The following is a 20,958-nucleotide window of genomic DNA, read 5'->3' as shown; positions in this document are numbered from 1 at the left end:
CCGCAACGCCTGACTCGGGCTAAATAAACGCTGCACATTGGAAATTTCAAGTTTACAATTAGACATACTTAATACCCTCGAGATTTTTAGCTTAAAAAATCAATCTAAAAATTACGATGATTTCATCTTTCAGAATTAAGTCTCTATGTCTGTCCATTCAAAAGTTATTAAAGGTCAAAGTAGTTGGTGTCTGTGCGATGGACTTCAGACACCAATGATTTTAAAAATAATTATTTTATTTGTAACTCGACCATTTGTCGCAACCGTTAAGGGAGACGCGTTACCTAGATACTTAAAGTCAAGCAATCGTGCATGTGAACTATATAAATTCGAGAGCATTCAGCAGTCGCGCATATTCTCTTACGGTGTTTGAAAATCGAATAATTTGAGATGGACAATCAACTTTGTGTGAGCAGCCAACAAGGCAGCTCAGATGACATTAGACACACTAAAGCTGCGAGTGGTACCTGCAGGAAATTTGTAGAACGACAACTTCTCATTGAAGACAAGAACTTTTTGATCGTAAATGGATGCCATATTTAGATTTACTCATGAAGGTTACGGAAGCATAAGGATTTATAACTGAACTTGATGATTGTTCAGGCGCCCAATGGTGGAACTGGAGACTGTTGCTTCAAAGCCATTTCTCAAGCCATTGAAGGAACCGAAGTAGATCACCACAAAATCCGAGAGGACGTGGTCAATTTCGTGGTGAACCATCGATGGGACAAGTTTAAAGAATCTATCGAAGTTCAACATGTTCATGGGAACCAAGTTCTGCAGAAGAGCTGGATCGCTGACCCTTTAGACACGTACCAGGTTTACATGAACACAAGCGGCACTTTGGGATCATCATCAGAGCTCCATGCGGCCGGAGAACTCTTTCATTATAATTTTGTCACAATCCAAGAATATGCGGATCAGAACAAGAACACTTATCGAGTGGAGAATTGCTGTCCCTTTGATGACCCCAGTGTCCCATTCCACTATTTTTATTTTACAGGAGACTTTGACAATGGGCATTGGTACAAGAATTGGTACATCCAATATTCAACAGATATCTTTACTTTGGTTTAATTTTACTCTAAGGGAATATTTGGAGCCTCTACACGGATGTTCGACTACGGAAACAATTCCTGATGGTTTATATCCGGGAGTGGTGAAAGTCATTATCGATGGAACGGGAACAACAGTGGACGAATGGTCTTCTTCCAAACGAGTTTCTTATAACTTAAAAAAGTTTTGTTTTGTGTGATCTTATCATTTTTATATCTAGGCTCAAGATTCATACTCACAACACAAATGACGAATTTCAGCTGAAGCATTCCATTACTCGATACCGTTCAAAAAAATCCTCGCACCCTTTTGAATCGGAAGAATTTAGCTACAACTCTGATAACTGTGTAGTTTTGAAAGGGCTCCAATTTCATGTCGCTAAGCTTAACGGAACGGATCTTTTCACTGTGTTGCTGGGCACAATTTTTCCAGAAATGACTCAAACAGATGCAAAAGTGTTGGACCGCTTAGAGGATCAAATTGTCAACTATCGAGTTAAAAATAATGCCTTCTTAAATTACAAGATTATCACTCAACCCCATTCCCACGGTTTTGATATCCAAAGTCTAAAGTATGTGGGGATGACATGCAAAGGAAATGTTCAAGACCTACTGGCTGGTACGCATACATAATTCGTCATATAAGACACATCCTCTATGTACAGTAGTATGGCGTTGCGTTACAAAGGGGTGACAGTAATGGCAAAAAATGGACAAACATAATATACATGCAATCTCCAGCCTCGACACAAATCAAATTGGCCATACGGACAATTGTTTTTGTTTAATTTAGTTTACACATAAATGATTTGAATGCCAATGTTTACTGATTGCAGCGGCGGACCTGTTTGGATTTTCATTCGAAATATTTATAAAACCTGAAAAAGCTGAACCCGTCCATTCCTGCCGATTTGTGCATGTTGACCGGTGGGGTGGTGAGACGGATCGTGTTCTTCACTTTTTCATGAGGCTCACGACGGATGGACCAGTAATGCAGGACGAAGCAGCGATAGCAAAATGGTGGTTTATCACTCCCCAGTTTGGTAAATTGAATATAAAATATGCCTAGTAGTCAAATCATGAAACACCGCTGGTCACAACCTAAAAATATTATCGTGCTAACATCTTTTTTTTTTTAAAAAAAGAAGGTAACAATGACAGTTCCGAACCCAACCATAATGATGTCCCAAATTGGCATCAAGTTGGGGACTTGAATGACTCGCAGTTTCGTCGAGTGATGTCCGGGAGCAGCAAGATTGGGTCGGCATATCAAGAAGTTTCTGTTTCGGAATCAGGAGATGACGGGGAAAGCACGAAAAAAATTGTCATGTCCCACTCCGCATCCTGCACGGACGACGAGGAAGAGGAAGAAGAAGACGACAATTCTGAATCTGATTCTTCAGATGCAGAACAAGAGGAAAATGAAGAAGAAACTATGCATCACGAGGAACTGTTCAGTGAGGAACTATTAGCCGTCACGGCACCCTCCCATCCCGTCAGTCAAGAGTCAGAAACCAAATCGATGACAATAAGGGCGTCCAAAACGGAAATAAAACTAGACGAAACAAGCTGTGCAGGCGTTAAGCCAGCCAGACGAGTTCACACGCAAGTCGTCATTTACGACGATGTGACACAAAAACGGAGAGAGTATCGTTTTCCTGGAGTAAGGAGCAGGGACGAAGTCCTTACTAAACTATTAAATCGTGGTTACATCAAAAGTATCCCCGTCGAGCTCACCGACCCCCTCGATGAGTCTCACGAAGAGAAAGAACGAGGTGGCACTCGTGAGACACCGTCCTGGTACATGGAGCATGTCGTGCAACATGCACAACTTATCGACAATCACAACACCCAACAAATAATCAAGAGTGACAGTTCAATAATGAAGGCATCCGAAAAATTTGCAAATAGTGCGAACATTGTGAATGGAAATGAATTTCATGGGCGAAATGAAATAGGGTCTCGGGCGCAGCTAGACAAGCAGGACTTGAACAATGAAAATGATCAATTAATAATGGAATCCTGCGAAAACTTGATGCCTTATTCGTCACATAAATCAGTGAGTGCAGTAGCTCTGGTAAATCAGGACTCTGTTGAACGAAACAGCAAATTTTTAGCCTTGCATCAAAGGTGAGTACTCCATTAGCTAAATGCAATAGAATTTTAATTTATTGGTTGTGTTGATAGAGCAAAACTTCTTTATTCCCAAGGGTTTCGCCCTGGGCACAAAAGAAGGATAATTTAGAGGCACCTAAAAATATATTTCAACGCTTCCTATCTTGGATTAATTCCATATTTCAATCGTGCAGGAGAAAAGTATCATAATCAGGGAAAGTGTAACAGAATAGCAATACTAACAATATTGTAAGTGATATTTTGGACTTTGTTAACTTTTATTATTACAATACTAATAAATGCCTACGTGATACAAAAATAATTTATTGTCGATTTAATATAAATTTTACTATTCATGCAAAATAATAAAAATCAGTCATGATACTTAATATTATGCATCCTTCATGTCCAGGGTAATCCTGCAGAAAATGCGATCGTGCCGAACACAAAGTATAATACGCACCAGAGTTGAGTGAAAGTAGATCTAATAGGCCATGAAATAATTCCCCTGCGAAATGCCACAATTTCATTCCCACAACTTTTAGCGATATTTAAGTAGAAATATGGGAATGCTGATAGAATCAATCTTGTTGATACCTATTCCAGTAAAAAAAAAAGTTTTAAATATCTATCAAAGTTAAAAGTTTTCTTGAATAGGCTTACTTGAACGTGGATAAAGACAAAACAAAAGACTGCTAGAAAAACTCCATGAACAGCAATGTATAATCCACAGAGATTTACATTGGTTGGATATACAAATAGCTTGGCCATCTGAAAACATTTTATATTTATGAGTAACAGTATTATATAAATACCATTACATAGGTATTTATCCATTTGGCTTACCAGTGGAACGAACGATTTCCAATTTGTGTTAAATTGTAGATATAACACTGGTGCAGCTAATATAAAGTTTGGAATTTGTTTAAATTCAAAGTACCTATGAAACAATTAAAATATTCTATATGATATTCATCTGAAAATGTTTGTAAAAAATAACAAACTTACTTAAATGGACCCACATTCCAATACTTATTTTGAATATAAGAGTACGGCAGGATTTCATATCGACAATAAAGAGGAACTTCCCCGTCCCATTCGTTACAAAACTTTAGCAGGGCATACACCTGCAATTAATAATAATCCGTCCAATTGTACACTGATTTTTCATCAAGCTACATACATTAAGAAATTAATTTGTAGAGATCATGAGAATTTTAGAAACGTGAGAACCTGAAAGGCCAGAAATGGTGCCAAAAAAATCAGACAAATCAAAGCTTTGGTAATCAACCAGAAAAACGGATTGCGCCTTTCTCTATTAGTTGTCGTCCACGCTTCTTGCAGGAAGTACGCCGCAACAAATCCAAAGTTTAAGATTCCGTTCGAACGACATAGTGTACTAAGCGATGCCCACATTAATGCTTTATATGGTTTCCTGAAGACGTACAATTCGCACATTAACTGATATCAGAATAACCTTATGTATCTATAACCTTACTCAAATTGGTATTGTAAATCCTTTACCCATAATATAACGACATGAGCTCTTTTAGAGTCAAGTACATAAACAAGCTCTCAGTGTACAAGCTGGAAAAGAAAATACTTGCAGGGTTGAAGCAGAATAGTAATATCACTGGAGTTGGATCCGGAAAGGTACCCGAAACCTGGGCCAAATCGTGCAGTAGATTTGCCGATTTAGTAAATAGTGTCGCGTTAAAAATCCAGGACACGATTAAGACTAGAGAACTCAAAGAAATATAACTTCCAAGAATAACGTGAAACAATTGGGATGCAAAGGATATCATCATTGGAAATAATGGAAAGAATGCCAGTATATTCTCTGTTGTATATCCTTTGACTGCAATGTGAAGAAAGTATTGCCCATCCCAGTTCGCAAATCCTAATAATTTCATATCATGCAAATCATACGAAAACTTTTTTAAAGTATATTAAAATCGCAAACAGACCTCTAAGAGTCGCATTCACCACTGGATCCAGCCACTTTTCTCCATATCCTTTCTCAGGTACAAATCGAAACCCATCATTATTATGCTTCCCCAAAAAATTGTTGGTCAATATCTACAACAAACATCATATTAGTATTTATTTTGACACGTGCATGCAAATTATACCCATATGTAAAAGTTAGTCCACCTCAATCCCCAAGAGGAGAAAGCGTGAGAAGAGTGCTATCCTAGTCACGGAAATTGTTCCTCCCACCGGTAGCGTCATGATGTCTCCGTCGTCATAGAAGTCACCTCCTTGTTCGTAGGCTCTCAGGTCGATCTGTGTCAGTCCCCACGACCTCGCCAACTTTTTCAGGGATAAAACTCCATCCTGGATTTGTAAGGCTGCCGAAGAGGAGTGAAAGTCGTGAAAGTTTCTTACTGAGCCCCGGTCGGCGAAACTCTTGCGGTGAAGTGAGTTCAAACGATCCTCTTCGTCTTCGTCGTCCGAGGAGTAGAGTGTCGGGTGGTAAACTTTGTAATTGTTGTCCAGGTCAGTTTTGAGCAGAAGGGGGCAAAATATTCCCACGGTGAAATTGACGAAGCGCTGGAAGAGAGAAAGCAATGTAATAGTCGTGCCGACTAATTCTGTCAGGTTGCTGGCTACAGTCTTCTTGTTTATGTCTGCCTGCTGCCGGGAACTGTGAAAGGTTTTTCCGTCTTTGGGTTGCATTCCGACTGGAGGCCGACGACGAAAATTGCAGATTTATTTTGGAGGTAATGGTTTTTAGGAGCAGTTAAAAATAATCACAAACATTTTCAGATATTTAATTTTGTGAAGCAGTAGTGTCAACCGAAACGGTTCAACGAACGTTACTTAGGTACAAGTCAATTTAATTTTTTCCAATTTTATTTTATTTTTAGAAATAATGAGTGGAAGGGGTGGTCGTGGAGGATTTGGGAGAGGCTTCATCCGGTTTCAGTCTGCATCAGGATCTTCTGGGGGTGCAGCAATCCCACCCCCACCATCTCTACAAGTCTCTCGAAATCCTATTAATACGACAAATAACAAGGGATTTGCGTCATTATCTACAATTCACAAGACAGTTGTAGACCCGATCTCATCTTTAAAATTACGGCACAAAACGGAGGATGCGTACTTTGATGATGACGAGGAGCAGGATACACCTCTGTACCAACCGGGGCCAAACTCTCCAGGTGCAAAAGGGGGCGAAGAGTCGGACGAAGACGATCCGCTCGAGGCTTTCATGTCTGGCATTGAGAAAGAAGTGAAAAGACAAGAGGAGGCTCCAAAGCTTCCAAAACCCACCCTGGTCAAAGGAGTTCGAGATGATATTGAAGACTTGGATGATGAAGAGAGTAAGGTCAAGTCAGTCAGTGTGCAGTCCATTATAATAAAAATTGCATCAATAATAGTTTTAATATTACTGCTTAACAGGCTATTACAAATTTATGGCTGAAAACCCTAACTTTGGGAAGGATGAAGACTCTGATAACGACATGGAATATGATGAAGACGGCAATCCTCTTGCGCCAAAGAGATCAAAGTATATCGACCCACTGCCGCCGATTGACCACTTTAGTATTGAGTATCAACCCTTTGAAAAAAATTTTTATGAGGAACATGTTGACATTACGAAATTGTCTGATGAGGATGTCCAGAATTTGAGGACAACGTTAGGAATTAAGGTGCTGCTTTCATTTGTTTATTTTATTTGTATCAAGAATGCTTAATTTTTGAAATTATAGGTTAGCGGCGCCACCGTACCCAAACCTGTTAGTTCATTCGGCCACCTTGGTAAGAATGATTATTTGTTCAGTAATTAAAATGGTGGGGGCAATTTTTCCGAATAGTAGTGTAATAGTGCACATAATAATCTAGGCCTTCCAGAATCGTTGATGAGAGCGATTCGAAAGGCAGAATTTACTCAGCCTACCCCTATCCAAGCACAAGGCTTGCCCATAGCAATGTCAGGTAAGCATTTTTGACTAGTGACTAGTATGAATTTAACCACAATGAATGAAAATTTACAAAATAATGCATCTAATGTACCACCTATATTCCCATTATTTTCTCCATTTCTCAGGTAGGGACATTATAGGAATCGCCAAAACCGGGTATGTGTGTATTATTTAGACTCCCATCGGTCTGTACCGCAATAACTAATTATATTTCAATCCTTAGCTCAGGAAAAACGGCAGCCTTCTTGTGGCCTATGTGTATGTATTAAGCCTAATTAGATAATTATATATTATAGAGGGACAAAATTCTTCAATGATTACTTAAGTATGATTTCATTTTTTATAGTAATTCACATCGCGGATCAAAGACTGCTTAAACCTACCGATGGTCCTATTGGCCTAATATTATGCCCGACCCGTGAACTGGCGTTACAAATTTATAATGAAGCGAAAAAATTTGGCAAAGTTTTCAATTTTAATGTTTGCTGCTGTTATGGTGGTGGCTCTAAATGGGAACAGTCTAAAGCCTTGGAAGCAGGAGCAGAGATTGGTATGCATATAAAATACATGTGGATGTAGAAGTTGGCTCAATCGGTTTTACTTATATATTTTATAATTTCTCGTTCGTAGTTGTTGCAACTCCTGGAAGGATCATTGATTTGATCAAGATGAAAGCAACAAATTTGTCAAGAGTTACCTATTTGGTTCTTGATGAGTGCGATAGAATGTTCGACATGGGATTTTCCCCGCAAGTAAAATCCATTTGCGCACATGTTAGGTAAGTTCATACATATAGATATTATTACCCATTAACCAACTATGCCTTATGTTTTTTATATTTTTGGTCTGCAGGCCGGATACACAAACTTTATTGTTCAGTGCCACTATGCGAAAGAATGTTGAAAAACTTGCTAGATATGCTCTAAATGACCCAATTCGCGTCGTGCAGGTAGAACAGAATTAATATTGTATTGAACAATGTATACCTTGTTGAGCAATTTCATTTTTCAAAAAAAATATATTCATTATTTTCTTGAATTGTTTTCTTCAACAGGGTGAAATTGGTGAGGCCAGCGAAGATGTTGAGCAGAAAGTGTTAATTATGGCAATGGGTGGGTCGAAATGGATTTGGATGATTCAACGCTTGGTCAGTATTGACATTTTAAATATATCCAATTTATGATTTATAATTAATAATTATTATATTGTCTTGAAAAAGGTCGAATTTACAGCAGAAGGTTCTGTGCTGATATTTGTAACAAAAAAAACAAATGCAGAAGAACTCCACAATAACTTAAAGCTGAAAGAAATTGATGCCTTGCTCCTGCATGGAGACATGGATCAAATTGACCGTAATCAAGTTATTGGGGCCTTCAGGAAAAAGGAAGTAAATATATTAGTTGCAACCGACGTTGCAGGTAACAATTAAATAAAATAACAAATTACTTACAGTATTATTGGAATTAAAATAAATAACTTAATATTTTTGCAATAGCTCGTGGGCTCGATATTCCTCATATAAAGACGGTGATAAACTATGATGTAGCTCGAGATATTGATACTCATACGCATCGAATTGGTCGAACCGGTCGTGCTGGAGAGAAGGGAACGGCATACACATTAGTGACTGATAAAGATTTTGAATTTGCTGGGCATTTGGTCAGGAATTTGGAAGGAGCAGGACAAAATGTACCACAAGAATTGTTGGATCTTGCAATGAAGGTTCAAGTCGAGATATTATACACAATTTATACATAGATTGTCTACGCACATTCTATAAAATCTCTTAATTTGCAGAGTTCGTGGTTTAGAAAATCTCGATTCAAACACGGCAAGGGTAAAAATGCGGCTCTAGTAGGTGCTTGCAGAGGTCTGGGATTTAGCGAAGACGGATCCTTGACAACATCATCGTCGACGATGCCTAATCCCTCCACTAAATATGCAATGCCAACTTTTAAACCTGGGCTCATGTCAGGAGCTGTACTTAATAATGCTAGTACATCTCTGGGAGCTGGACCTGCGTCTAATCGATTGGACGCAATGAAAGCTGCCTTCAAACAGCAATACATGTCAAACTTCCGAGCGTCAGAGGAAACGTGCGAGCGCCCCATTCTTCCAGCGGTGGTGGAACCTCTTAGACCTCAGCCGCAGCCTGAAGAACCAGAAGGCAAGCGTCGTAAATCTCGCTGGAACTAAAGTTTTTGTGTATTGAACGTGTCTTTGTTGTATTTGCATAATTTTTTTTACCGTCAACGACGTGAAGTTAGATATACATATAAGATGGATGGACGTAGAAATAAAGTAAGAATAGGAAATAGAGTAAAACTAAATACATTTATTTTTATTCAGTTATATAGAATTAACAAATAAAGGAAATGTGTAGCTCTCATTCATAAATAGTAAAAGTTGTGAATTTTTTAAGACAGTCTCAATCTTTTGCCAGTAACATCATCACTTCATTTCACCGATTTTAAAATGAAATCACATTTAATTTAAACTTTTAAGGCGTTCCAATTTATGGTGAAAGTCCAACTATTATAATTAACGAAATGTACCCCCCCCCCTCCAACTACATTTCTACTATTAAAAATTCTTGGCTTCATGGACGTACTTACATTAGATTACTCAACAGTGCTGGTTGACAAAAAAAGTAAAAATCTACATTAAAGTTGCCCCTTATGAATCAAGCCGGAAGACATTACTAATTTTTAGTAATTAAGGACTACTGTCTTCTTCCTGATCTTCTTCACCATCTGAAAATAATCAACATAAATAGTACATATACAACATAATTTTATTTATGTATATAACAGAGGATGTATGTATATGCATATAACAGATAATCATAATCTTAATACTGGTGAATTTTAAGTTGTTTTACCTTGTCCTTCTGCCTCCTCTGGCTCAGGATCTTGTTCTTTCTCCGATCTTTCCTTATCTTCTAGAGTTTTTGCCTCCAGTTTTCGTCGGGTATCGGAAAATATGGACTGTAAAACTATTGAGTCTTGATGGATGAGACTCGCGTCTTCATTATAAAATTGTGCGTTTTTACACAACTGCATAAAATCCTTTTCTAGATCATCTAGGTCAGCATACTGTAACAAAACACAAGACTTGCTGATTAAAATACTATCGATTAAAATATTGATTAAAATACTGTCAATGAGTAGGGTTCGGTCCAAAAGTAAAGAAACATTTGAAAAATGCCTGTAAAATCCGGAAAACTTAATTAATTCCAATGACACTTTTAAGGGTTAAGAACAAGGTCCTTATCGTTCAATTTTTTGCTTCATATGGTCCATAGACCCCCATCCTTCCTATCTGGCGAATTATTTGCCTCGCGGTCCCCAAAAGTGCTTTGCCACTCTTTCTCGCTACCACTTTTGAGGTGTGTGTCCAAATGTGACGGAATCTTACCAAGTTTTTGGGTGGTTTTGTTCGACGACTATATTCTCTCTTGCATAATGCCCAAAATCGTTCAATTGGTCTGGCCCGAGGGACGTAGGGAGCATATCCTTTTTTGCAACAAAATCGATTTTTTTCGACCACAGGTAGTCCAGAACAACTTTTGAAGAATGACATGTTGCTGTGTCCAGTCAGAAAAGTACATGACGATTATTGATCAAGGGGATCAAGATCTACTTAACACAATCGCTCAGATATCTCTCCGAGGTCATGGTGGCTGTGGTCACGAACGGCTTTGAGACGTCCCCCAATGAGTCCAATGATTGCCCGATTATGTGCTTTATGGGGAATTTTGACTTCGGCGTGTATTTGAAGGAATCTTTAAACGTTTTCTGATTAGTATATGAGTAGTACTTCCTCCCAGGGACTTCATCTGGATCATTCGAGCAATTGGTCTCATCATTCATGACCAGAATCACGGGCATGTTTTGCTCGACTCGTTTTTCAACAATCTGCCGAGAGTTGGGCTTTGCTCTTTTTTGCTGACCTTGGTTGTACTTTGGTGCAGGTGTCGCCTTATAGGATTTGACCCCCAACTTCGTGGGTTTAATGTCATGTAAACTTAATTTTGATATTTTCAATTTGTAGCCCAAATTACTATCTGATATCCCAAGGTTATTTTTGTTTTCCTTCTGAACTCTACGTATCACTTTGGGGGTCGCTACACGAGCAGGACGATTTTTTAATTTTTTGAATTCAGCATTCCTCCTCCCCTCATACATATCTAAAACTCTGCAAATTGCCCCATTATGAATTTTTCCTTTTTCGAAGTGGCTATTAACCATTATCCGAACGCGCTCGCACACTTTTTCGTAGTAGTGGCAAAATTTTTTTGCGAGTTCCTCTGAATTTTTTGTTCTCATTTTTGAACTAATCGAGATATCGACTTCCGGTTTTCTGATTTGGATAGTCAATCGCATGGACTACAAAACTACCGCGTTCCAACTCAGTGACAATTTTTCTTTCATACAAATAAATATACTTTTTTAAATGTTTCTTTACTTCTGGACCGAATCCTAAATGAGTATCAATAAAACTTACAATTCCATTGTCAATTTTGGTTAAAATCTTTTTGATATCAATGGGCTTCTTAATTAATTCGTAATAATCAGGGTACTCCCTTCGTGACGGTAGTTTTATAAAAGGATCACTCAGCACGCGTCCCTCACTATATAAAGTTTTTTATAACAGTTATTGAGTTTATAGATCTACCTAGTTAATAATATCTTACTTATCGGCATGATCCACAACAATATTCATAATTTTCTTCATAAGCTTTTTAATTTTGGGAGAAATGTTGGCTTTTGAACTGCTTCCACTATCTCGATCCGGGTTCATCTTTGGTCTTCCTCTCTTTCGGGGCGGTTCATCCTCACTGTCCTCTTCAATGTATCCCCGTTTCTTGTATTTTCCACGCTTCCTCCTTCCACTGCGACCGTTGCCACCATTTCCACTTCCATTCCCAATGCTTTCTGCGTCGTCTTCATTCTCTTCCTCTAAGGATGCACCAATAACTTTCAGCCATTCTTTCTCGTTCAAAGAATCGCTATAGTCCACTGTAACAGATTGCAAATAAAAAACAATATTAGTTTATGACTCATTAATTATGAGTGAAATTGGTCATAAATTATTATTATTAGTCTGAACAGTGTGATTTAGGCAATACAACTTTTCCATAATGGGTTGTTTCTTGTGAGTTTTATTCGTTCTCACCTTCTTTGCGTCGTCGTTTTTTCTGTGAAATATCTTCCTCTTCATCTTCCCACATGCCCTATACATTCCAACATAGTTTACATTAGTTAGTTCACATTTATGCATGTCTGAACGACTAACTGACATGTGGAAAATAAATTCAAACAATTTTTATTTGCATACATCGTCATCATCTCGTAGGAGCCAATCTGGCAATTCCGATTCATCCATAAGCCTTCCCTTTCGGGATTCTTCTCGTTTGAGGTCTTCTTTCTCTCTTTCAGCGTCCATTTTAGTAAATAATTCAAGTTCTTCTGGTGCTCTTGAAATCATAAAGTTAATTGTTTCATCGTCAGGAGCTTCATTTTCTTCTTCATCGTCACCATCATCATTTTGAAGAATACTTTGCAAAAATTGCTTTCTTTCTGTGCCGGTAGACTTTTGGTCAAACATTCCGGCTTGGATAACCTAATCACAAAAGTAATAAAAATAAACTTGAATTGGTAAAATACGACGGACTTTTAGAAAAAATTACCTTTTCATCCATGTTTAATTTATAACGAGCGGCAGCTAAAATTCTTTCTTCGACAGAATTTACTGTCATGAGCCTCAACACTCGAACTTCATTTCTTTGACCAATTCGATGAGCTCGATCTTGTGCTTGCAAGTCCTAAAAAATAAATGACATCACTTTTGTTATATTAGTAATTCAAAGTAGTAAAAATAAGATCAAATGATGAGGGCAAAGGTTATGCGGCTTTTGACAGCGGTAATCAACGAAGATGATGAACCTGATGAGGGTTCCAATCCGAGTCGAATATAATTCTATATGGGTCAAAATAAATATTTATGCAGTGGTAGGATAAATATTTTATAAAATAGTACACAAGTCAACAACTATATTTACTTACACAGTGTCGGCCGTTTGTAAATTAAGACCTAAACCACCAGCCCGTGTGCTTAGAATGAATATGAAAATATCGGAATTAGGAGCATTGAATTTCTTTAGCAAGTCCCCTCGATCTTCAGACTTTGTTCCACCATCTAATCGAAGGTATTTCCACTCTCGAAATTTGAAGTAGTCCTGTTTGTAATATTACCATTAATTATACATACTTTATGTAAAACCAATAATATTCGTAATAATGTAAAACCAAATATTACCTCCATAATGCTCATCAACTGCGTCATCTGACAGAAAAGGAGGACACGATGGCCGCTCTCTTGTAGTTTTGGCAAGAGCCGATCCAACAATTCAAATTTTCCTGACGCTGTTGTAAATGAATGGTAAATATTAATTCAAGTTAAAATACAAACGGGCATAGTTAATGCTTTCTTACCTCTAAAGAGTTCCTCCCTAAAATATTCCCCCCAAAAAATCATCGAATCAAATCAATTAAACTAATTCGGAAGTTGATCATAAAATGAGGGGTGTACTCACGCGTATGTTGGTTGGTCTATGTAATTGTCCTCAATATGACTGAACATGAAAGGATGATTGCACAACTTTCTTAGCTGGACAATTGTGTTCATCAAAGCTTTAGCACTGCCTTTCCCATTCTTCCCCTTTTCAGACCCATCCGTTAACATCACACCTTTACTCTGCATGTGCCTACATAATAACGTTATATATAAATGTATTAATATTAACACAGAAAAACATTATCATTAATATGAAACCAGAAAACCTTAACACATACCGATAAAGAACACGCTGGAGAGCTGACATTTCACACTTGATAATGTACTCAACCTTGCTCGGCAATTGAGATTCTACTTCCTTCTTGAGTCGACGTAGCAAAAAGGGTCGAAGAACTTTATGTAGACGACGAATAATGAGAATGGTTTCTTCCTCGTTTAGCTCAACTTTCTCTCCCGTTGTTGCAAATGGAGCGTTGAACCACTGCTCGAACTGTATTAAAAAATGCATCATCCTCATATTCCTCAATCCAAACTATGGTAATCTTTAAGCTTAAATTATTCGTACGGTTGAAGATGACTTGAAAATTGAGGGTAGTAAGAAATTCAATAAAGCCCATAATTCAGGCAATTTGTTTTGCAGTGGTGTCCCAGTTAAAAGAAGACGATGAGCAGAAATATAGTAAGTGTTCAAAATTTGAGTCAATTTACAGTGATGATTCTTCATTCGATGGCCTTCATCAATAATCATGTATTTCCAACGAATCTATAAAATAAAAATAAAATAATCATTATCAGTGTTAACCTATATATATATACATACGCTTCGTATGTGAAAAGCAACAATGACCGAACCAGAAAGTATCTTACTTTAGACAAAATTCCTTTATCCTTAATGATATATTCGTATGTGGTTAGGAGAACGTTAAACCTCGTAGCTTTCATCTGAGTTTGAATTTGTCGCCGTAGTAGAGGGGACCCTTTGTAAGCTACCACTTGAACTGTTCAGATTAGTAGACTTTTAGAATAAATTTCAAATTAACTCAGAAGTTGATATATTTGTTATATTTGTTACCCGTTGGTGCCCACTTCTCAAACTCCAATACCCAATTAGAGAGAGTTCTGCAAATTTTACAGACAATACGAGGTAACAACCATGCTCATAAACCTTTGGAAATTGATTATTTGAATCATACGAGAGAGGAACAATGATTAAAAATGGTCCAAGATTCCTTTTGCGTTCCATGAGATACGTGCACAAGCCTATGGTCTGAATCGTTTTGCCCAGCCCCCTAAAGAAAATTTCAGTATTAAAAATTGAGTGTATGTTTTACATATACGCTTTAACCAGGTTAGCTATAATTCAAAATATTTTTATTTGACTCACATTTCGTCGGCTAAAATACCGTTGAGGTTATTGTTGTACAGCGAAACAAGCCATTCCAAACCCTAAAATTAATAATTATTTATAAGTTAGAGTGGGTTGTGAATATGAGTTTAATTAATGTGATAGGTACTCACTTTTATCTGGTATTCTTTCAGGTTTCCATTCACCAACATATTGGCTTGCTCGGTAACCGGCTCATGAATAGTGTGAGCAATTCTGTAAAATCCAAACGGATTGAAAAACAAAGTATAATTTTTTTTCTTTAATAATTGATAATGTTATTGTTAACTTACGTGTAATAATTTTGTTCTCCTTGTTGCTTGTATTCATCATCTTCAACTTTAGCTTTAGCTTGCTGGATAACTTCCTTTGCAACTTCCTCTCCAATTGCTTCCGGATCCTTCTCAGGAAGGATCACAACGGGTGGTTTCACGTCTAAAAAAATATTTAAGCTAATGAATATTTCTTCCAAACAAATATTAAATATTAAAAAATATTATACTTGTCACTGGAAGAGGTGGACCATTCTCATCGTCCGATTCGCCCTCGCCAGATTCGTCAGATTCTTCATGAACTTCCCATCCTGGATGAGACTGCAACCATATTTGAAGTTCTCCAGACGTCGGGGCATCTTCGCCAGATAATACTTTTCCGGTCCCTCTATCTACAACACTGACGCGTTTTTCGGTTGCAGACATTTGCGAATTTTCGTCTTCAGCTCCACCTTCAACTGGTACAATTACTTTGTCCTTCTACAAAAGAGCATTTGTTATATTATGGACTATTTTTTTTCGGCTGGGACCCCCTTTTGGACTTTATTTTTTAATTTGAATGAAACCTCGAAAATCGTGTTCAGCATAATTGAATTAGTGGGTTTAGACCAATTTTGGGTCTCAAAAATTTTTCATTTGGCGCAAATAGACGATAGTTAATCCGTAAAGTGGGTTGACATCTCCCGGTTTTCTGAGATAACCACTGGACCGATTTTGTCCAACTGGGGCTTAAAATGATCACAAATACTTCCTCTTGGGTGGTCCGGGAGATGGTACTGATCCGTGACCTCGATGACCTAATTTTGACCTTTTTTGTATTTGTTGCAAATTTTCTCAAAATCGTATATAACTATGAGCTCCAGGTTCAAACAAATTGTTTTATTCAAAATGCATGCATATATCACCTGTTTAGTGCGAGCAGCAGCGTGTGTTGCATCCTTATGTGAATTTTTTATGAATTACACATTTGGTACCCAGCATCACAAATATATAGTTAAGGGAACTTTTGTGATTAAATGTTGCGCTGCTGTGCATTTTGCAAGAAAACAGACCAGTTTAAACTCAACATTGGAACCTGCCTCATTTATGCATTCCTCATATTCGACAATTAATTCAGTGATGTGCATTTATAACCAAGTTTAAAATATTTTGAAACACTTACTAAATGCCACCCGCCAAAGATAAGTGCGACGACCCTTTTCGTCTTCACAAAAAGTGTTGTAAAAACAGTGAAGAAAATTTTTTCTCAACTTCTCAGTGAAATTCGACAAAACTTTTTTCATATTGTTTGGGCGAAAACACTCTTTTTCTTCTGGAATGTGGTCCTGCTGCTCGGCAGTGTGCCACAAATGTAAAAAACCCCGTGTGATATCCAAATTTCAACCTTTCAGAATTCAAATTTCAGCAAAACATATTTTGTCTATATATTAAAGTTAACTTAATCAAGAATTATTGAATGTTAAAAAGGTGTTAAGCTACGAAGTTATATTTCTCAGCAATAGCTCAATAATTCATTTAAGGACAGAAAAGATAGATATTAGCATAACACAAATGATCAGTTACTCCACCTTTAGTACCTGCTCCTCGTTGTTGGACAAACGCTACTAATTCATCTTCCCCAAGAATGCATTGCCCGGCTTTAAGACGCTCATCGTCCGACAGGTTGTACATAGAAGAGTGTTTTCTCCCCAAACAATATGAAAAAAGTTTTGTCGATTTTCACTGAGAAGTGGAGAAGAAATTTTCTTCACTGTTTTTACAACACTTTTGTGAAGACAAAAAGGGGTCGCACTTATCGTTGGCGGGTGGCATTTAGTAAGTGTTTCAAAATATTTTAAACTTGGTTTTAAATGCACATCACTGAATTAATTGTCGAATATGAGGAATGCATAAATGAGGCAGGTTCCAATGTGGAGTTTAAACTGGTCTATTTTCTTGCGAAATGCACAGCAGCGCAACATTTAATCACAAAAGTTCCCTTAACTATATATTTGTGATGCTGGGTACCAAATGTGTAATTCATAAAAAATTCACATAAGGATGCAACACACGCTGCTGCTCGCACTAAACAGGTGATATATGCATGCATTTTGAATAAAACAATTTGTTTGAACCTGGAGCTCATAGTTATATACGATTTTGAGAAAATTTGCAACAAATACAAAAAAGGTCAAAATTAGGTCATCGAGGTCACGGATCAGTACCATCTCCCGGACCACCCAAGAGGAAGTATTTGTGATCATTTTAAGCCCCAGTTGGACAAAATCGGTCCAGTGGTTATCTCAGAAAACCGGGAGATGTCAACCCACTTTACGGATTAACTATCGTCTATTTGCGCCAAATGAAAAATTTTTGAGACCCAAAATTGGTCTAAACCCACTAATTCAATTATGCTGAACACGATTTTCGAGGTTTCATTCAAATTAAAAAATAAAGTCCAGAAGGGGGTCCCAGCCGAAAAAAAATAGTCTATGGGTTTTTTTCTGAAATTCAATATGCTGAACAAAAATATTATATATTTCTTTCGGCAAATACCTTCTTTTTTCGCTGTTCTCTCATCTTCCTCCGCTGTTCGGCTTTGTGTTGTTTCACCATTTCTGTGAGGTTAGCAATGTATTCATCAGTTTGACTAAGAAGGAATGCCAGTCGTTTATCTTTTTTTTGATCAATGAGTTTCCGGTATCCCTAAATTTGTACAAGTTTCTTAATAATTAGCCAAAAACTATGTATCACAAAGTTTATTTAGTAATGTGATTTACCTCTTCATCTTCAGCCATAAGACGGCGCATACGTTCTTTCTCTATTCGCTCCTGTTCCTTCTTTTGTTTAGAAACTTTGTCTATAAGAGTAAAATATAATCCATAAAATATGAGCATTTTTACAATTTTAATTGATAAATAATTAATTAAAACACTCACCGGCGTGATATAAACCGACAGCTTTGTTAACTCGTTGAATTTTAGCAATGTTATTTTTGTGATACTCCTTCATGTCCTTGCCATGTTGAATTACAGCGGCTAAGAATACCTATGAAAATTACGAGATTTAAGTCAAAATTATAAAAATATGTGCATGACCACACCAGATCGCTTACTTGATGTTCCTTCTTCTTTGATCGTTCAATTTCAATTCGTTGAAGCTTTTCTAATTTTTCAGTAATTCTTGCTTCCCTTAGCCCCTGGCGTTTTACTCGTTTATACGCATTGATCTGAAACGAGGTTTCTAAAGAAGAATCTCGTCGCATATTTCCAACAATCTGAAACGCAGGAAGAAAATTCCATTAGTTAATTAAAGTAAAAGCTTACAAATATGTACGAAATAAATAGACAAATAAATATAAATAAATTACCTCCTGTCGAAGTTGTCGTTGAAAGTTAAATAGCCGCAGTGCTCGTAACTCAATCTGAGCTTTTATTTGAAGATCATCAGGAATGGCACAGGCTCTTTCACTTAATTCCTGGAGTCGCGACACTATTCGATTCGCAAGCTTATTTTCTCTCTCATCAAGCATCGCTACAGGATCAATTCCCTCTGGCTTGTCAATGGTTGTAACTTTTGCTTGTTTTTGATTAGGAGGTTGATTAGGAGGTTGTGTCTGAGATTGCTGAACCTGCTGCTGATGATGAACCGGTCCAGACACTTGTGGCTGTGGGCCAGGCGGTAACGGGGTTTGCTAAATAAATATTAGTTAAAAACAAAGGTAAGTAACAGCAACGAAGCAGTAGCACTAATATATGAAAGTATATTGCAAAAATAGTAAGATGTGCGCGAAGCACAACATACAACAGTAGTCGCTGGAACAGGAACGTCTCTGGGAGGGAGCATTGTTGGTCCATTCATAGTGGGTGGCATGGATGATGGAACTGGTTGCTGTGAAGTTTGTTGAGGAGGATGTGGTGGTCGAAGAACTTGTTGCGGCATTCCAGGTCGAGGTGATGGAATTTGTGGAGAAGGAGGGGTTTGTGAAGCTGGGTCTGGTCTTCGACCATGCACAGCAGCCACTAAACCAGGGAGCAACGACTGTGTTCTTGCTAGACATCTATAAGCCATAATCTGAGCTTTCAACTGAAAATCAATCAACAACAAAATTATGAAATACAATCCACGATCAGTAAAGTAACTACTTGGTAATCATATTTGTTGAATTTTTTTTACCTGCTGAATTTGTGGCGTATTAAATATTTGAGGTTTTCCATCTGAAGGCATTCCTGGACCGGGTCCGGGGGCATATACTCCTCCTGGTTGCTGCTATTGATTACATTTATATTCAGATTTGACATATTTTTAAATTACCACGATTAGTTAGCTATGTGGTAAACAAACACCGCAATCTCTTTAGTTATTATAAGCTACAGTAGCTTAAAGCTACTATACGCACCCCTCGCTGCTGAGCATTAGGATCAATAGGCATTCCTCCAGGAGGTCCCATCTGATGAGGACTTCCAGACATCATGCCTGGTCCACCCATTTGGGGCCCTTGACTTGGCGGAATCGGCTGTTGCATTGGAGGACCATGCCCTTGTTGCTGTCCAGGAGGCATTTGTTGCGGATAATGATGTCCAGGCGGACCTTGACCATGTATCGGTTGAACTGGACCACCGCCGTAAGCATTCATATGTGGAGGAGGTGGAGGGTAATGTTGCTGAGGTGGATGATGCATTGCTGGTGGACCTCCTCCATGTCCTCCTTGCTGAGGTGGTCCCATTGGGGATGGATTTGGGGGTTGTTGCATTTAAAGAGTCCCGACTATAGCCTTCGCCTCTTCACCTATTTGATAATAATACTATTCACTATTTTCTACAATTCTAATATAATATTGTCATTGTTATATTACGTCAGCTTCTTCCAAAGCTTTTCAAGAACAAGACGATATAAATAAAGTGGACGGCAACGTATGGCTCTACACGGCCAACTCCCATTAAAAGGAACACCGAAACGCCCAAGACGTTGTTAACTACTTTCTTTTGGGCCTCGTATTAAAGCTACAAATAAAAAAATACCGAATAAGTATTAGCTCATTGTTTATGACGCAAAGAAGTCACTTGTCACAAGTATTAAATGACCTCCTCGCTAGTCCTCACCTTCCGAAGCCTCGCCCCTTCAGCATGCGCGTCACCGAATTGATGAAACGGGGGGATTTCTTATTTAGGAGATTCTTGAAGAAAATTGTTGAGAAATGTGGAGCAGCAGTGAGTGAGTTGTGTCAGACGAGAGGTGACAACAGAGAGGAGGAGCAAGCCGAAGCTGCGGCCGCAGCATTTTGCAGCAACCGGGCCCCAAAAACATCGGGGCAGAGTGAGTGAGGATGCAATTGAAGCAAAAGTCACTTACTATGCGATGACGCCAGCGGTCTCGCTCCGATTTTGATGAAACTTGGATAAATGTAGCCTTAGGTAAATAATTGAGCACATGTTTCGGGATTTTTCATAATGCTCAGTTTAAACAAAGTTATGATGGTATAAGTGGCCGAAAATTCGGGTTTTTCTCCCTCAAAAACAAAAATTGAAAAACTTGCCGAGAAAAATGCGAATTTTCGGCCACTTATATCATCATAACTTTGTTTAATACATAATTATCCAAGTTTCATCAAAATCGGAGCGAGACCGCTGGTGTCATCGCATTGT

General features: G+C 38.0%; 4 protein-coding genes across 7 annotated transcripts; 2 read left to right on the top strand and 2 right to left on the bottom strand.

Annotated features, from left to right (window-relative positions):
* Nucleotides 1-1,877: 1,877 nt before the first annotated feature.
* LOC118434920 lies at nucleotides 1,878-3,527 on the top strand. The gene is made up of 3 exons (XM_035849594.1): nucleotides 1,878-2,098; nucleotides 2,201-3,185; nucleotides 3,266-3,527. The coding sequence occupies exons 1-3, from the start codon at nucleotides 2,020-2,022 to the stop codon at nucleotides 3,378-3,380; spliced, it is 1,179 nt and encodes a 392-aa protein (XP_035705487.1). The 5' UTR covers nucleotides 1,878-2,019; the 3' UTR covers nucleotides 3,381-3,527.
* On the bottom strand, nucleotides 3,421-5,887 carry LOC110847633 (GPI mannosyltransferase 2). 2 transcript variants are annotated; one of them, XM_022094613.2, is made up of 8 exons: nucleotides 5,325-5,887; nucleotides 5,138-5,249; nucleotides 4,695-5,070; nucleotides 4,404-4,605; nucleotides 4,179-4,297; nucleotides 4,017-4,110; nucleotides 3,834-3,941; nucleotides 3,421-3,767 (listed from the first exon to the last, which is right to left on the bottom strand). In XM_022094613.2, the coding sequence occupies exons 1-8, from the start codon at nucleotides 5,847-5,849 to the stop codon at nucleotides 3,573-3,575; spliced, it is 1,731 nt and encodes a 576-aa protein (XP_021950305.1). In that variant the 5' UTR covers nucleotides 5,850-5,887; the 3' UTR covers nucleotides 3,421-3,572. The 2 variants fall into 2 exon arrangements, with proteins under 2 accessions (XP_021950305.1, XP_021950304.1); XM_022094612.2 differs by having other exon boundaries at nucleotides 3,834-4,110.
* Nucleotides 5,752-9,488, top strand: LOC110847632 (ATP-dependent RNA helicase DDX42). The gene is made up of 14 exons (XM_022094611.2): nucleotides 5,752-5,893; nucleotides 6,041-6,496; nucleotides 6,576-6,826; nucleotides 6,887-6,935; nucleotides 7,020-7,112; nucleotides 7,225-7,255; nucleotides 7,323-7,357; nucleotides 7,446-7,649; nucleotides 7,730-7,877; nucleotides 7,952-8,048; nucleotides 8,154-8,246; nucleotides 8,319-8,517; nucleotides 8,595-8,821; nucleotides 8,897-9,488. Exons 2-14 carry the CDS (start codon nucleotides 6,046-6,048, stop codon nucleotides 9,293-9,295), a joined length of 2,277 nt encoding a protein of 758 aa, XP_021950303.1. The 5' UTR covers nucleotides 5,752-5,893; nucleotides 6,041-6,045; the 3' UTR covers nucleotides 9,296-9,488.
* Nucleotides 9,415-20,571, bottom strand: LOC110847631 (ATP-dependent helicase brm). 3 transcript variants are annotated; one of them, XM_022094609.2, is made up of 31 exons: nucleotides 20,416-20,571; nucleotides 20,169-20,316; nucleotides 19,713-20,101; nucleotides 19,490-19,582; nucleotides 19,118-19,399; nucleotides 18,684-19,007; nucleotides 18,429-18,590; nucleotides 18,253-18,361; nucleotides 18,094-18,173; nucleotides 17,870-18,019; nucleotides 15,565-15,814; nucleotides 15,356-15,497; nucleotides 15,197-15,278; nucleotides 15,063-15,124; nucleotides 14,872-14,967; nucleotides 14,751-14,797; nucleotides 14,546-14,676; nucleotides 14,244-14,441; nucleotides 13,957-14,168; nucleotides 13,698-13,868; nucleotides 13,597-13,613; nucleotides 13,421-13,527; nucleotides 13,168-13,340; nucleotides 13,048-13,081; nucleotides 12,792-12,926; nucleotides 12,440-12,724; nucleotides 12,278-12,335; nucleotides 11,796-12,120; nucleotides 11,606-11,732; nucleotides 9,981-10,194; nucleotides 9,415-9,852 (listed from the first exon to the last, which is right to left on the bottom strand). In XM_022094609.2, exons 3-31 carry the CDS (start codon nucleotides 20,064-20,066, stop codon nucleotides 9,815-9,817), a joined length of 4,458 nt encoding a protein of 1,485 aa, XP_021950301.1. In that variant the 5' UTR covers nucleotides 20,067-20,101; nucleotides 20,169-20,316; nucleotides 20,416-20,571; the 3' UTR covers nucleotides 9,415-9,814. The 3 variants fall into 3 exon arrangements, with proteins under 3 accessions (XP_021950301.1, XP_021950302.1, XP_035705486.1); XM_022094610.2 differs by having other exon boundaries at nucleotides 19,490-19,579; XM_035849593.1 differs by having other exon boundaries at nucleotides 20,398-20,562.
* Nucleotides 20,572-20,958: the final 387 nt, after the last annotated feature.

Source organism: Folsomia candida, unplaced genomic scaffold, assembly GCF_002217175.1.
Source record: "Folsomia candida strain VU population unplaced genomic scaffold, ASM221717v1 Fcan01_Sc003, whole genome shotgun sequence".
In the NCBI taxonomy this organism is placed as follows: Eukaryota; Metazoa; Arthropoda; class Collembola; order Entomobryomorpha; family Isotomidae; genus Folsomia; species Folsomia candida.
Note: the sequence above shows the minus strand (reverse complement) of the source record. Positions and strands in the feature narration are given on the sequence as shown.

Coding starts and splice junctions, on each gene's coding strand:
- LOC118434920 (XM_035849594.1), top strand. CDS start 2,020: ATGAGGCTCACGACGGATGGACCAGTAATGCAGGACGAAGCAGCGATA. Junction 2,099..2,200: donor GTTTATCACTCCCCAGTTTG/GTAAATTGAATA, acceptor TTTTAAAAAAAG/AAGGTAACAATGACAGTTCC. Junction 3,186..3,265: donor TTTTTAGCCTTGCATCAAAG/GTGAGTACTCCA, acceptor TTTATTCCCAAG/GGTTTCGCCCTGGGCACAAA.
- LOC110847633 (XM_022094612.2), bottom strand. CDS start 5,849: ATGCAACCCAAAGACGGAAAAACCTTTCACAGTTCCCGGCAGCAGGCA. Junction 5,071..5,137: donor GGTGAATGCGACTCTTAGAG/GTCTGTTTGCGA, acceptor TGAAATTATTAG/GATTTGCGAACTGGGATGGG. Junction 4,111..4,178: donor TGGAATGTGGGTCCATTTAA/GTAAGTTTGTTA, acceptor ATTGTTTCATAG/GTACTTTGAATTTAAACAAA.
- LOC110847632 (XM_022094611.2), top strand. CDS start 6,046: ATGAGTGGAAGGGGTGGTCGTGGAGGATTTGGGAGAGGCTTCATCCGG. Junction 6,497..6,575: donor AGACTTGGATGATGAAGAGA/GTAAGGTCAAGT, acceptor ACTGCTTAACAG/GCTATTACAAATTTATGGCT. Junction 8,247..8,318: donor TTTGGATGATTCAACGCTTG/GTCAGTATTGAC, acceptor GTCTTGAAAAAG/GTCGAATTTACAGCAGAAGG.
- LOC110847631 (XM_022094609.2), bottom strand. CDS start 20,066: ATGCAACAACCCCCAAATCCATCCCCAATGGGACCACCTCAGCAAGGA. Junction 19,400..19,489: donor ATACGCCACAAATTCAGCAG/GTAAAAAAAATT, acceptor ATTGATTTTCAG/TTGAAAGCTCAGATTATGGC. Junction 18,174..18,252: donor TGTCGGTTTATATCACGCCG/GTGAGTGTTTTA, acceptor TTACTCTTATAG/ACAAAGTTTCTAAACAAAAG.